Raw genomic sequence first — 15,053 nt, 5'->3', positions numbered from 1 at the left:
TCCCATTTGCCATCTGTGAGAGTGTGTTGTGGAAGTGTAGGAAGGCTTTCTGCAGAGCCATAAGCATCTCCTCAGGAGTCAACAGGCCAGGGTGTTTGGAAGAGAGAGAGAGTAGAAGGAAAGAGACCTGAGATCAGATTAGTGATGCTGGCGTGTCGAGGATCATGCACTTTAGCAGCGATGGGACTCTAGAGGCAGAGCCTTCGGCTCAAACTTCACTTCAGTTCATGCAAAATAAACCAAAAGGATAGAAATGCAGCTACAACACACTACATGTGTGCTCTGCTGTGTTTATAAAGTATAGAGAGATATGTTAAAGCTTACACGTGTTAAGGTTGCCATGGTAACAACCAGTAGTAACCAAACACCTGCGTCTCTAAATCAGGAGCCTCTTTGATGTGTTGGAGAAAGTGCACAGGCGGAAGACAGAAATGTCGATTTTGTGAAACATTTGTACAAAAACTAACGTAGTAAAAAGAACTTCAACACGTGTTTCTGAGATCCACGGAGGTCCTCTCCTGGCCAAGCCTCAGCCCTTCAAACACCGACGTCGCTGTCACCCGAGACAACGACCACAGCCAAGTTTATTTATTTATCACCGTTCAAGATACGAATCACTATTCAAGTAAAACGCTGATCAGAAATTAATACAAATAAAACTTTAAGGATATAAACTAAAAGGTAAGATTTAAATTAAAACTAAGAAAAGAAGGGAGGCCATAAAAGACAGGACCGGCAGAAGCAGCAAGAGCAGCGAGTGAGGAAGAAGAGGATGAAGAGGAGGTCCCACCAAACCTGAACAGGCGAGTTTAAAGGAGACCACTGAGTCCACTGGTCTCAGGCTCAGGGGGAGAGAGCTCGAGAGTCTGGGGCCACAGCAGCAGATGATCTGTCTCCTTTGACCTTTAGCCTGGTGCTGCACTAGGGTTGGGCATTTGTTAGAATTCAAACGATTCCAGTTTTGATTCTGGTTCCAGTTCTTCAGGGTCCAGAACGTTAGGCTGCATGTTTTAAATGAGCCAGCTAACACAGGTCTCCATGAATTTTACTTCTATAAACAAGAAAGTCGCCTTCATTTAAGCAAAAACAGGTTTTAACTTTAGAGAATAAAAGACTTGCAGCACAACCAGCGTCTTTGTTTGTGACCGCTCAGAACCAGGCAAGTCCGACATCATCAGCTCAGCATTAAAATGTAATGTCAGAAAATGTCGGTATTGGTTTTTACTCTTTCAGTGACCCGGCCTTCACACACCACGCACCTTTAATACATCAAACTCTTTAGCTTCACCTCTGAGTATGGATCTGTTTTAGTTTGTTTGGCACGTGTCATTAAGAGGAGACCATAGCTAGCATCTGCTGTCCTCAGCACCTAGCTCTGTGTAGCTAGCAGCGAGCTAACGACTAAAACGGAACAGGATCTTCAGTCCTCATCTGGAAACCCTAACCCTCTGCAGCAGACAGAAAAATAAAAATACATGGTTAGCCGATGTTAGCATGTGTACGCTTTGATCAGCTGAGTAACTTTAACACGTTAACTCGTTCTCTAGACACATCGATAGTTACAAAGACGAAAGTGCTCCGAGGCATGAACGCAGGAAGCACATCCAGCTTGTTTGTGATCCGTTTTTCTTTCTGTCTAAACGAAAAGGAAAACTGGAATGAAGCATAGGAAAGGGATGAGAAGTAAGAGAAGATGTAGCGGGAGGCTGCTGGAGCTGAAATCCAGACTCCTGCAGTGGAAGGTGTGAAAGTCACCCAGATTTGTTCATCCTCATGTTTAAATATTCCTTTTGTTCAGGAGCCGGCTCTTCGGTTGTGTTTTCCACCTGCTGCCAGCTGAGTCTGCGTCACATGGTCACCAGCAGTGGTCAGAAGGTTGCTGGTTCGATCCCAGCAGAGATTTCTGCTGTTGTGTCCCTGGGCAAGACACCTTACCCCCTTGCCTGCTGGTGGTAGTCCCGGTTCTCAGCGTGTGAGTGGATGAAGGATGCTGTAGTGTAAAGCACTTTGGAGTCCTGACTGAGAGGTGTTATAAATCCTGCCGTGAACTATTTAGTGACGCCCGATTAAAACGATAGAGTAACGTGTTAGGACTCTAATCATCAGCACATAACGGGCGTGGCATCGGCACGAGGATAAACACACCTGCATTAGTAACACACACAGTCCCATCAGACCGGATAAGATCAGACTCAAAGTGTGTCACATCCAACAGAAAGGACAAGTAGCCGTTAACAGGACAAAGACGAGTGTTTCGGGGCGTTGTTGCCCTCCTGGTTCAGGTTTCACAGCCGACCGTCGGAGGCTGCAGCGGTGGAGGAGTCTGGGTTGGAGTACTGATCCACTCCGCCTCGGTGGCCGGTTCTCTCCTGAAGCCAAGCGGCTGGGAAGCTTGCCAGTCTGATCATTTATGTCTGAACTTTCTGTTCTCCAGAATCTCAATCAAAGGCGATGTTAGTTGGGTATTAGACGGCTTGGCAGGAACACGCCGCCCTCCAGGACGTTTTACTGGACATAAATAATTCTATTTTCTGGTCGAAGTCGTTGGCTGGCTCACATTTCCAACTGGGAGGTGTTTCTGTAGTGAGAGATCTTATTGCTCGTATTTTTGTGGTGGTGCACCAGTGAGAGCATGGCTGTGAGGGCGTAGGGGGTGGAGCAGGCCAGAACAATGGGGCAGTGTGCACATCCACAGGTAATGGGCTGCATGGTGGCGCAGTGGTTAGCACTGTTGCCTCGCAGCACGAAGGTTGCAGGTTCTGAACTCGACTCGGCTGTGGTCTTTCTGCGTGGAGTTGCGTGTTCTCCCCTTGCATGCGTGGGTTTCCTCCGGGTACTCCGGGTTCCCCCACAGAACACAACATGCCCTATAGGTTATGAACTGTAAGTCGCTTTGGATAAAAGTGTCTGCTAAATAAATAAACATAATCGGGACATCCACCTTTTTCTTACCCCCTCAACTTCTCTGGTTGTTTGTGCAAACAACACAACACCCATGTAAGTGCACTTTTCTGGGGTATAGATCTTTCTGAATAATCAGCAACAACAGCTCACCAGCGGTCCAGCCGGCAGCATCGCTTCCCTTAACCCTAGGCCGGAGTGCGGTGCATAAGTAGGGTTTCTGAGCCTTTAGATCAGGCCGACCCGTGTCCTGGAGGACCGGTATCGGCACCTTTTAGTGGTTTCTGTTCTCACCTGTGCAGCAGCTCATCAGGTTCTGCAGAAGCCTGTTGATCACCTGCTGATAGAAACCAGGTGTGTCGAAGCAGGTTAAAACTAAAACATGCTGGTTACCGCTAGCCTGGCAAGCCAGACTAAATAAATGTATTATTTAGTCTGGCCACGCTCCATTGACGGCTCTCGGTTGTGGGGCGGGTTCTACCGTTGTCCACTGGACAATGAATGTGACATCCTCTTGTTTCACTCTGTTGCATCATCCCACCCACCAGGCATATAGAGTGCCCTGATTGGCCCACAAAGCAGATAATGCTCTGTGATTTGTTCACTAAGCAGATAGAGCACTATGACTGGCCGACCATTATGGACCAATCACAGCTCTTTGTGTGTTTGAAACCCCTCTAGAGAGCTGTGATTGGCTAGCCAGAGTCCTGGTAGGAGCTGCAGAGGTTCCAATGGAGCATGCCTAGACCAAACTTTGCAAAGCACGAATTTGGTCTAGTTCACTAGGCTAGGTTACCGGGCCTCCAGGACCAGGATTGGACACCCCTTTAGATGGTCTCTCAGTCTGAGCTGGATTACTGGGTTCTGCACCAGTTTCACTGACTCACCTGTAGTCATGTTGTTAGAAAGCAGGAACAGACAGCTCCTTCTGCAGCAGCGGACCGGTACCACCCACACAGGCCTTCCACCTGCTGGAGCCTCATGTCGGTATGCAGACCGGGTGTGGGAGGGACTGATGACACCTGCACACATAGTTGTGTTTTTGACCTAATCGCTTAGTTTGAAGAATGACCAGGTGATGTTGGTGTGAAGCTCTGGGAACCCTAACCCTAAGCAGACGTTCTCTTGGAGCATACGTTCAGAGGCTGAGGACAACGATGAGTTCCTGTTTCTAAATCGGGTTCTCTTCATCACTAGCAGGTGATGGATCACCATGTGGCTTCACTAATAACTGCTGTGTTGTTGGAAAATCTCCGTTAGCAACTGTAACACGTTTCCTTTTTAGATGTTTTCTCCTTCCCTAACCCAGCAGCAGAACACCAGAACGCCTTTGCATGACTGATTTCCTCTTTTCTGTAGTCGCCCAGTGAGAGTGACTTGGATTTGGTGGGTAGCCAGCAGAACTCAAGGATACAGGGAACCTCTGTAGGTCAGCCAGGCTTTAAACCGCTGCACTTTATAGGAAATCACTCCCAGAATACATTAAACTCAGAGATCAGCAAGTCAAATCCAAGTAGACACACAAACTGATGCCAAAGCATGCTCTCCAAGGTTGGGATGGAGATCATTTCAACTGAGGAACATTTTAAACATGTTCTGATTTGGCTCCTGGGTGGAAGTAGCTGATTAAAGAGAACCTCCGAGAAGGTCGGGACCCTGTGAGGGTCACAGCGTAGCGTCCTTCAGTCTCTTCAGGAAGAAACTCACTTCAGAGTCCACGGTAAGAAGAGAGCATGATGTAAGACTTTGATTATAACGAGAACCGATTCAGTCTGCAGAAGCAGACATGGGCTAATATCTCATGATCTCCAGATGATCTAACACCAATAGCAATCCAGAAGGTCCTTTCTGGCAGCATGAACCATCATTCCGGCCCCTAGAGAGCTGAACCCACGATGGTCCCAGTTTGACCCTAAAGCTGCTTCAGTGGATCTACAGAACAAGCTCGGTTCTGGATGTCAACACGGTCACGGACCCCCCCGAGACGCTCCGGCCAAGCCGGAACCTCGCGAAGCCGGAGGAACCCGGATCGTGTTAAACACCAGTTTAAGTTTTCTAGGTCCAAATGTCTGTTGCTGCCCGTGACTTCAGATGGAGATTTTCTTTTTGGGACTCTGGTCTGTCCTGAAGCTGAAGTGGTAGCAGCCGGCTGTTTCCCCTCCTCTGATGTTACTGAGCGGAGAACCTCTCACCGGTGGTGTTCTGCTGCTGAACACGTGAGTGGAGGACCCGGGGAGGTGTGGTTCAGAGAGACCGGCGCCTGGATGGTCCAGCGGTTGGTTTTGGTCTGAAACGTGTTGTTGGAGGAGGTTTTTAGACAAATGTGAGAAAACCACTTTATTCATTATTGTTTCATCTCCACAGTAGAGTTCTATCTCTATGAAGTCAGAACCTTGTTAAGAGGAATGAAAACAATGTTTTAAGCTAATTTGTTTCCCTAATGAATGATTGCAGCTTTAACCCTGATCCTAAAGCTTTGGAGCTTCGTGTCGTGTTTGTTCCTGTGTCTCAGTTCATATTTGTCCCCTCTGCCCCTTTATTATAGTAGCTTATTCTCCCAGTTTGCTGTTATCCCTTCCTTTTTCTGTTTTATTATCCTTATTATGTCCCAGGCCCTTCTTTTGTGTTTGAGTTTCCCCTCGTTGGTCCCAGGTCCGTGTCTCCCTCCATCTGCTCTACAGCTGAGTAGTCCCAGCTGTCAGCAGCATCACGGTGAGCTGAGGCGCACAGTTTGTAGCGTTAAACAAGATATTTGTAAGTTTGCTTTGCTTTAAGCAGTCTGTAAACGTGAGCCTGATCTATGTACGTTTACAGGTCACAGACCTGAAACTGGAACTGGGCGGCTCCTGCAGAACTCGGCTGTGGGTAGACACAGCTGCGAGCCAGCAGCAGAAGCAGTCACAGGACTGGTTCAGCAGGTGTGTGTAGGGGGCACCAGGCCCGCTGAAACGTGCTGCTCTAAAGGTCAGCCGTGTTCTCACTCAGCTAACACCAACCCCGCGCTGCTGCCTACAGAGACAACCCAGCTGCTGGGGTCCAGAACAGAGACAGATACGTGAAACTGAGCCTTGACTACATCTGAAATAAGCAGTGGTGGCTCGTCCATAGGGGGCGCTAGGGCACCGCCCCACCATTCTCAGGAAGAAGAAGATGGGAATCACAAAATATAAAAAACATCATGAAAATGAAACTAAACGAGCTCTAGGTCATACATAAATACTGGGTATAATCTGTATTTAAGTGTAGTTTAAAATGTTATTTACACTTTTACCATGGCCGAGTCGTCTTGTGACGTATTTCCTGTTACTTTTGGGTGCAGCAATCTCGCTAACACGCTGGACCCCCCCCCCCCCCCAATACAAAGAATAGGAGAGCCTTTGGGTGCAGAGGTACAGCGCCCATGAAGACATGCATAGAAGACCAGCAGGGCGGAGTCTCAGCTCAGGTCAGGACAGAACCGGAAATTCTCCACAGGTCACCTTTCTGTGCTGTTCTAGCAGCTGAGTTCACCTTGTGGAGTTTTGCTTTTATTACGAACCAGAAAAAGATGGAAATGTGGCATCATAGACATAAAGTCTCTCCCGCAGGTAAAAAGGTGGATTATTTTACTATAACACAGATTATTACAACCTTAAACCAGCAAAGGTAAAACCGAGTTCATGCTTTTAACTTCATGAAAGCAGTGGTAGGAGAAGCCATATGATCGAATGATCTCACCCAGTGAGGTGGTGTATATGGCAAAGAGAAGAGGTCCTAGTACAGAGCCCTGGGGGACTCCTGTGGCAAGATGGTGCACGGTAGAGGATTGTCCAAGCCAAGATACACTAAATGATCGTCCTGTGAGGTACGGTTCAAACCAGGCGTGTCCTTTCTCTGTGATGCCCATGCTAGAGAGTGTGGACAAAAGGAAGCCATGGTTGACAGTGTCACATGCTGCCGATAAGTTGAGCAGGATAAGCACTGAGGAATATGAATATGAAGCTTGTTTTTGGAACCATTTTGCTGCTACCGTCTGTCGGGATGACGCATAAGAACGGTGATTTGGCGCTCCCTGGTAGTGATATGTGGATAGCGCATCAGATGTCCCGAACGCAATTTTCAGACTTAATCATTAACTCATTCGCTGCCGACCGTTTCCTGATCGGTAAAGCCCTTCGCTGCCAGCATTTCTCACCGTTGTTACTGTTTACTTTAGAGTCACAGAACGTTGCACGCTAGGATGATGTCGACGCCAAAACAGCCAAAACAGTCAAAACAAAGCGGAGTCTCACTTCTCACATCAGGAAGAATACGCACGTTTCAAGCGTTATCCGTTCTTTCATAATCCGTTGTTGAATTGTGATCGGCAGACGCTTTTCCGGTTCGTGCCTCACCTTTTTTTACAGCAGCGGCCCAAAACGATCTCCTAACACATGGATGTTCTGCTTCCTGATCACGTGACGTGTGACGTATGTGGATGAAGATCAGCTTTAGAGCTGAGATGTTTGTTCTCTCAGCGCGGGGGCTCGTCCGACGCCCACACAGTAAAAAAAAATGCAAATGACGACTTTAGTTGTCAGTGGCAGTGAATGAGTTAAAAAGAGGAGCGGTGAGGCTAATGATGTCATCACTTTTCTAATCTGTGTTTCTCCTGAATCATGAAATGATTAAATATTCATGTTTTTGACACGTTTTTTAAACACATTAGAGAATATTTTTGTTTTTTTTTTGCCTACGTGAATTCTGATGTTTGTTTAAAAACCCAGGAATGTGACTCAAAATGACAAATGTTTTAAGATTTTCTTTAATAAACTGTCATTTCTTTATTTATCTGCCCATAAACCATTGTTTTATAACTCAACTTTAATTCATACAGCGCCTTACAGACAAGGACATGCCACCAGAACAATAAAACTTAAAAACATTTTAACAACAACTGAACAGAAAAACAAGTTAAAATGAAATCAAACCAAGAAGACAATCGTAAAAGCAGTAAACCATCATGGATAAGAAACGCATTTATTAAATAAACCTGATTAACGGGTCATGCAAATCTCAGCTGGCATGCTCTTTTCCACACACCTGTTAAATTATGTCCCGCCAAAATAAAACTATCAGCAGCCGCCCGCCACTGGAAACAAGGTAGTTTATGTGTTTAGGATCCCACTTTCAGGTGGTCTGGATGTAAAACCCTCTGGGACGTGTTGCTGTTTGCAGCCTTGTGAACGTTTGTTGTTTCACCTTCATGAAGCTCCTGGTTTTGTCTCAGCATTAATAAAACATAGGTGTTGATCTTTCCACTGAGCTGTGGCGGTACACTTGGTCTACGTTTACATTCAGCAGGTTAATTAAATATCTGAGGGGGGCGATGCTCTGTAGGAAAACACACTTAATTGGCATTTAACGTTCTGGTGCAGCAGGCTTAAAGGCAGTGGCCAGACAGCATTAAAATAGTAGAAATACAGATAACAACACTTTACCATCTACATAAATATGAACTGGGTTCAGTTTTTTATTTTGTTCAGGAATTTAGTCATAAATCTTTATAGTAAATCAAAATTTTCTCCTACAGGCAGTGAAGAACCGTGTTTTGCACACATCACTCACACACGTCATACTAGCTAGCTGCTGTTGCTAGCATGGTAAATCACTGTACTGTGTTTACTATCGTGTTCCTAATTAAAACAGAAAATTGTGTTTATAGCTGCAGCTAAAGGTCTGAGCTACATGCCCGTGTCCTACACGTATTTTTAACTAACAGGTTTGATCTAAAATAATAATCTACATCTATGAATCCATCTAGAACCGCACTGGTACTTCTGGACTCCAGCAGGTGAGTCCCGTTAGCACGACAGCCGCAGCGCTAACCGTGTTAGCTCCGGTAAAGAACAAGTCATTTGTGAAAGCTACCACACACACACACACACACACACACACACACACACACACACACACACACACACACACACACACACACACACACACACACACACACACACACACACACACATACAGATACAATCTAAAAGATGATCCCCATTTTTCAACCTCCTATAGGACCGGTAGAACCTCCTATAGGACCGGTAGAACCTCCTATAGGACCGGTAGAACCTCCTATAGGGCCGGTAGAACCTCCTATAGAGCCGGTAGAACCTCCTATAGGACCGGTAGAACCTCCTATAGGGCCGGTAGAACCTACTATAGAGCCGGTAGAACCTCCTATAGGGCCGGTAGAACCTCCTATAGGACCGGTAGAACCTCCTATAGGGCCGGTAGAACCTCCTATAGAGCCGGTAGAACCTCCTATAGGACCGGTAGAACCTCCTATAGGGCCGGTAGAACCTCCTATAGGACCGGTAGAACCTCCTATAGGACCGGTAGAACCTCCGTGTCATCCTGGATTAGAAAACAACGAACTGAGCTAGCGAGTTAGCATCAGGAAGATTTATTCTGGTAAGCAATCGGCTAAATATTTTCCGATGTTATATTAATAAATACACCCAGCGGTGAAGCTGGCAACACGTTCACTCGTCTGTAGATGACTGAATTGTTTTGGGACAACATGATGGAGCTAATCAGCTGAGAACTTAACTGAAAGCTACGGTGGAGCAGACATGAAATATTTAACAAACTTTAACAAACTGTACCGGTTTTGGTTCTGAAGACAACAGAATCGTCCCCGGTGTCCTAATCGGGCCGCGGGTTTTCTGAGTGAAACGGTCCAAAGCATGTCTGCACCTCCGGTTCTGATATCCAGCTGCAGGGCACGGAGTTCGGTTGAACGTCTCCGGTAATCCGTTCTGCTCGCCGTGTCCCAGAGAAAAACCAAATGTGAGCGACTAGCAGAGGCTTCAGAAGCTACATCTGACTGATGACACGTTGTTCTGCTATAACGCTAACGCACAATCACCGGAGTCAGGCGTTGTTTACTACAGCTGTTTCAGCAGAGCTCCATGTGAAACGTCACCAGCTGCCCAGGCCTTAGACCGGAAGTTAGCTTCTGTTTTTCCCGCGCCGGTCACAAATATCAGATTTTCTTTAAATTCCATCCGTGAAAATCCAAAAACCTTTTTCATCTGAGGTTTTAATACTTCTTTACACACACTGTTCAGAGGAATTTTGCCTCTGGCCGATATCTTTAAGTTTAAACAGGAGTTTAACGTTCTGGTGCTACAGTGCCTTGGTAAAGTTAGTCACTGATGGGTGATCATCAGTAACTCAGATTTGTTACAGAAGGCTCCATGAAAACAGAAGCTGTTTTGTTTGTGGAGGTCCCAGATATATTTAAACACACACACACACACACACACACACACACACACACACACACACACACACACCATCTGCCACTCAGGCACAAGGAAACAAAGCTTTGTGCTCCTCCGACTGTGTGAATGGGAGGAGGATGAGGTGTTTTTTCCACCCTCTTCTCCGGCGGATCGTCTTGCTATCATCTTAAGCTTGAAACGATGAGCCCAGGCAACAGATAGCTCTGCTTTGTCTCAGCGTGATGGAAATGCAGTCATGCTACGGTGAGTGCTGAACGAGGCCAGCTTAACATGGCTGATAGCCTTGACTTAACCACCAGGCTCTGTGGCTGATTGCTCTTTAATGGCCTCCATGGTTCTTGTCATCATTCAGGCTGATGCCATCAGTAACTACTCCTCTGGAGGTAGTTGGATTAGGCTGAGCTTGCCTGCTGCGCTGGTGCCCACATCTTCCATTACTTTATGACAGCTACAAGAAAAGATGAATGCTAAACGATTCCTGTGGGCCGGCGGGGTCACGGCGGGGTCACGGCGTCATCCCACAATCAATTATAGATGGAAAACAGCGCTGTTCATCTTTGTTATTGTACAGTTTTAATGACTGTGTGTGTGTGCGTGTGTGTGTGTGTGTGTGTGTGTGTGTGTGTGCGTGCGCGCGTGGGGGGGGGGGGGGTACTTACACCTCAATCAATACAGCTGTGGTTTACTGTCCTGGTGGGATCTGGCAGGTCATCAAGAGGCTTCCATACAAGGCCTCGTGGCTCCCTATTAGTTAGTTAGTTAGTTAGTTAGTTAGGTAGGTAGGTAGGTAGGTAGGTAGGTAGGCAGGCAGGAAGGTGGGTAGGTGGGTGGGTAGGTAGGTATGTAGGTGGGTAGGTACTGTAGGTAGGTAGGTAGGTAGGTAGGTAGGTAGGTAGGTAGGCAGGAAGGCGGGTAGGTGGGTGGGTGGGTAGGTAGGTAGGTAGGTAGGTAGGTAGGTAGGTAGGTAGGTAGGTAGGTAGGTAGGTGGGTGGGTGCGTGGGTAGATGCATGAGTCTGTGGGAGAGTATTTATCATGGTGCTTGTCTCCAGAAGGCCTGAGCTGACACAAACCACCAGCATGGTGCGATGTGGCTAAACTAAATGATCTGACCCCTCAAATCACTTTACATGATAGATGAACTGTAGGTCGTACGTACACTGCCTCAGTTGTTTCACCTGCAGGTTCGCTGGTAGAAGATCTAACTGTGCTGTTTGTGACCTTGATGGCTGACATTGACGGGATGTTTTCCATGTGGAACATCTCCGTGTGCTTTGGACCTCAGTGTTTCTGGTTCCTGTGTTCTGTCTCAGCAGGCGCTCCTGCAGCGGGATTCTGACGGAGTAATGACCCCCGGCAACAATACCAGAGTGTTACGATGGTACCAAAGCTTAAATATTACTGTGTCATCGGTTCGTTCTGTGGAACAAATGTTTCACTTTTATTTCTTATAATATTTAGTTATATTCACATTTCATTATGTTTGTGAGTGAGTGAAACCGCTTCTGCTTAGTCAACCAACATGTAGATAAAATAGGTCCGAGAATCAGGAAGTCTGACCCTTTTAGAAATCAGTAAGGTCAGTGACGATTATTAAAACCTGATGCTCCGTAAAACGAGGCATGAACTGATGATCGGTGGTTCTCACCTGCATGTTGCAGCCAGGATGTGTTTCAGAGGTAAAGGTCTCTAGTTGTGGTTCATCTAGGGGTTAGGATCCTTTTGCACTTTCCAGGAAACCCAACACACACACACACACACACACACACACACACACACACACACACACACACACACACACACACACACACACACACACACACACACACACACATCCAAGCACACACACACACACATCCAAGCACACACACACACACACACACACACACACACACACACACACACACACACACACACACACACACACACACACACACACACACACAGGGACAGTGCTGGGCTGGGCCTGGTCAGGTTCACCTGCTAGAAGAGCTGTTCACACTGGATCTGCAGGAAAAGTTAACGGTTTGCTGAGCAGCCACCAGAGAAATGACCAGACTGTAAATGTTGGACCACTTTCAGCGTTCGGATCAATGACAGACATTAGTTATCAGAGCAGAAGGATCCACCACATTCCTGTTTTACACTTAGGAGTAGTTAGTTACTGGTTTTCAGTTTATTTCTAAAGCGCCGAGTCAGGACCAGAGTCGTCTCAAGGACCTTCACACAGTAAACACCCCAATACAGGTCAGGCCATTAAGCCAATCAGTAACAAGTTTCAGCAGGTCGCATCGAGTCACTGACTAGAGACTTTACAGCAAACCTTATACTAAGCAAGCATGCAGCGACAGTGGAGAGGAAAACTCTCCTCGGTCCTGTGGATTTCAGCTGGAGTCCCAGTTAGAGGACTGCAACACAAATGTGTTTTAAACAGAATTTCCTGTCTGTGGGACCTGAACTAAAACTTCCTCTTCCCCACCATAAGTTCCTTCGGACTTCTTAACTCGTTTTACAAGCGGACCTGTTCAGATGCTTAGTCTGTAGAATCGGTGGGTTTCATGTGTGATTTTAACGATGTTCCAGAATCCTAACAATGGGAACAATGTATCTCCTAAAGGATTGGAGTGAGTAAAGTGGTGAGATAGTGGTGAGTAGTAGTTGCTGTTAGTGTAGTCAGAAGTTCCTCCTGCAGGAGCCGTGGTACAAACATGTCCTGTTGCCTGGGTCCTGCATGGATCCATCATCGTGGAGACGGAGCCTCTGGTGAGGGGCTTTGTGGTGAGAACAGACACGGGGGGGCTGCAGTGAATCAGCCTGTGACGTGTAAAGGTGTGTTGATGTATGCTGGAGATGAAATGTACATGTGAGAATGTGCTGCAGACTGAAGTTCCTGCATGTTCATGTATGTTCATGTTTAAGTATTTAGCAGACGCTTTTGTCCACAAGCGACTTACAAGTGATCCTGTAGATGGAGACGAATCCACGAAAGAGAACAGACACAAGCAAATCTGTTTAGATGTGCATTAGTAGTCTCACAATTAGGAGGATTTTATTATTTCTGCCTGGTTTCTCACATTCCTGTCTTCCTGTTCTACAGATATGTGTCACAAAGATGTCCACACGCGGCTGCCAGGGAACAGACTCGCTCATCAAGCCCCTAGACACCATCCCTGAAGACAAGAAGGTGAGAGTTCAGCGCACACAGAGCAGCTTCGACCCGTTTGAGAAGCCCACCAGCCAGGTGAAGAGGGTCCACTCAGAGAACAATGCCTGCATCAACGCCAAGAGCTCGTCTAGCGGCAAAGAGTCGCCAAAACTACGCAGACACTCCAGCCCCAGTTCAGTAAGTGTCAGCAAGTGAGCTGGAGGGGGCGCTGTTGGACATGCCTCCTTCTGCTGTGTGTGTGTGTGTGTGTGTGTGTGTGTGTGTGTGTGTGTGTGTGTGTGTGTGTGTGTGTGTGTGTGTGTGTGTGTGTGTGTGTGTGTGTGTGTGTGTGTGTGTGTGTGTGTGTGTGTGTGTGTGTGTGATCAGACACGTACAGTCTGGGCGAGAACAAGAGGGACGAAGCAACACAGCCAACACCATCTGTAGTGATGCAGACGAGCAGTCGCTTCTGTTTGATCAACAACGGGCCAGAGAGCAGCCAAGAGTGAGGACAGTGTTACCATGGAAACGCAGCTCAAAATCTGATTAAAGCTAAGGAATTTATTTTGGGCGCATTTAGTCTTTTTATTTAGTCAGCCCAAACTTTGGGATACGTCACACCAAAATAATTAAAAACAGCCCAACCAGTCAAGTAGCGCTACCTAGTCAAGTAGCTCTAACTAGTCAGGTAACTCTACCTAGTCAAGTAGCTCTAACTAGTCGAGTAGCTCTAACTGGTCAGGTAACTCTGCCTAGTCAAGTAGCTCTAACTAGTCAAGCAGCTCTAACCAGTCAAGTAGCTCTACCTAGTCAAGTAGCTCTAACTAGTCAGGTAACTCTACCTAGTCAAGTAGCTCTAACTAGTCAGGTAACTCTACCTAGTCAAGTAGCTCTAACTAGTCGAGTAGCTCTAACTGGTCAGGTAACTCTGCCTAGTCAAGTAGCTCTAACTAGTCAAGCAGCTCTAACCAGTCAAGTAGCTCTACCTAGTCAAGTAGCTCTAACTAGTCAGGTAACTCTACCTAGTCAAGTAGCTCTAACTAGTCGAGTAGCTCTAACTAGTCAGGTAACTCTACCTAGTCAAGTAGCTCTAACTAGTCAAGCAGCTCTAACCAGTCAGGTAGCTCTACCTAGTCGAGTAGCTCTAACTAGTCAGGTAACTCTACCTAGTCAAGTAGCTCTAACTAGTCGAGTAGCTCTAACTAGTCAGGTAACTCTACCTAGTCAAGTAGCTCTAACTAGTCAAGTAGCTCTAACCAGTCAGGTAGCTCTACCTAGTCAAGTAGCTCTAACTAGTCAGGTAACTACCTAGTCAAGTAGCTCTAACCAGTCAGGTAGTTCTACCTAGTCAAGTAGCTCTAACGAGTCAAGTAGCTCTAACTAGTCAGGTAACTTTAACCATTCCGGTAGCTCTACCTAGTCAAGTAGCTCTAACAAGTCAAGTAGCTCTACCTAGTCAGGTAGCTCTACCTAGTCAAGTAGCTCTAACTAGTCAATTAGCTCTAACTAGTCAGGTAGCTCTACCTAGTCAAGTAGCTCTAACTAGTCAATTAGCTCTAACTAGTCAGGTAGCTCTAACTAGTCAGTTAACTAACCAGTCAGGTAGCTCTACCTAGTCAAGTAGCTCTAACTAGTCAGGTAACTTTAACCAGTCAGGTAGCTCTACCTAGTCAAGTAGCTCTAACCAGTCAGGAAGCTCTACCTAGTCAAGTAACTCTAACTAGTCAGGTAACTTTAACCA

General features: G+C 46.6%; 1 protein-coding gene across 7 annotated transcripts in view; it reads left to right on the top strand.

The window, feature by feature from the left end:
- Positions 1–15,053, top strand: part of cdk14 (cyclin dependent kinase 14) — a 146,455-nt gene that overhangs the window by 33,005 nt on the left and 98,397 nt on the right. For 6 of the 7 annotated variants that reach the window (XM_070551260.1, XM_070551258.1, XM_070551259.1 and 3 more), the window contains one exon: positions 13,265–13,510. In XM_070551260.1, coding sequence (XP_070407361.1) covers positions 13,280–13,510 — 231 coding nt within the window. In that variant the 5' untranslated portion in view covers positions 13,265–13,279. Of the gene's footprint in view, positions 1–11,171; positions 11,549–13,264; positions 13,511–15,053 lie in introns of those variants that run through there. The other variant, XM_054738400.2, reaches the window with a different exon arrangement.

This window comes from Nothobranchius furzeri, chromosome 5, assembly GCF_043380555.1.
Source record: "Nothobranchius furzeri strain GRZ-AD chromosome 5, NfurGRZ-RIMD1, whole genome shotgun sequence".
Taxonomy (NCBI): Eukaryota; Metazoa; Chordata; class Actinopteri; order Cyprinodontiformes; family Nothobranchiidae; genus Nothobranchius; species Nothobranchius furzeri.
Note: the sequence above shows the minus strand (reverse complement) of the source record. Positions and strands in the feature narration are given on the sequence as shown.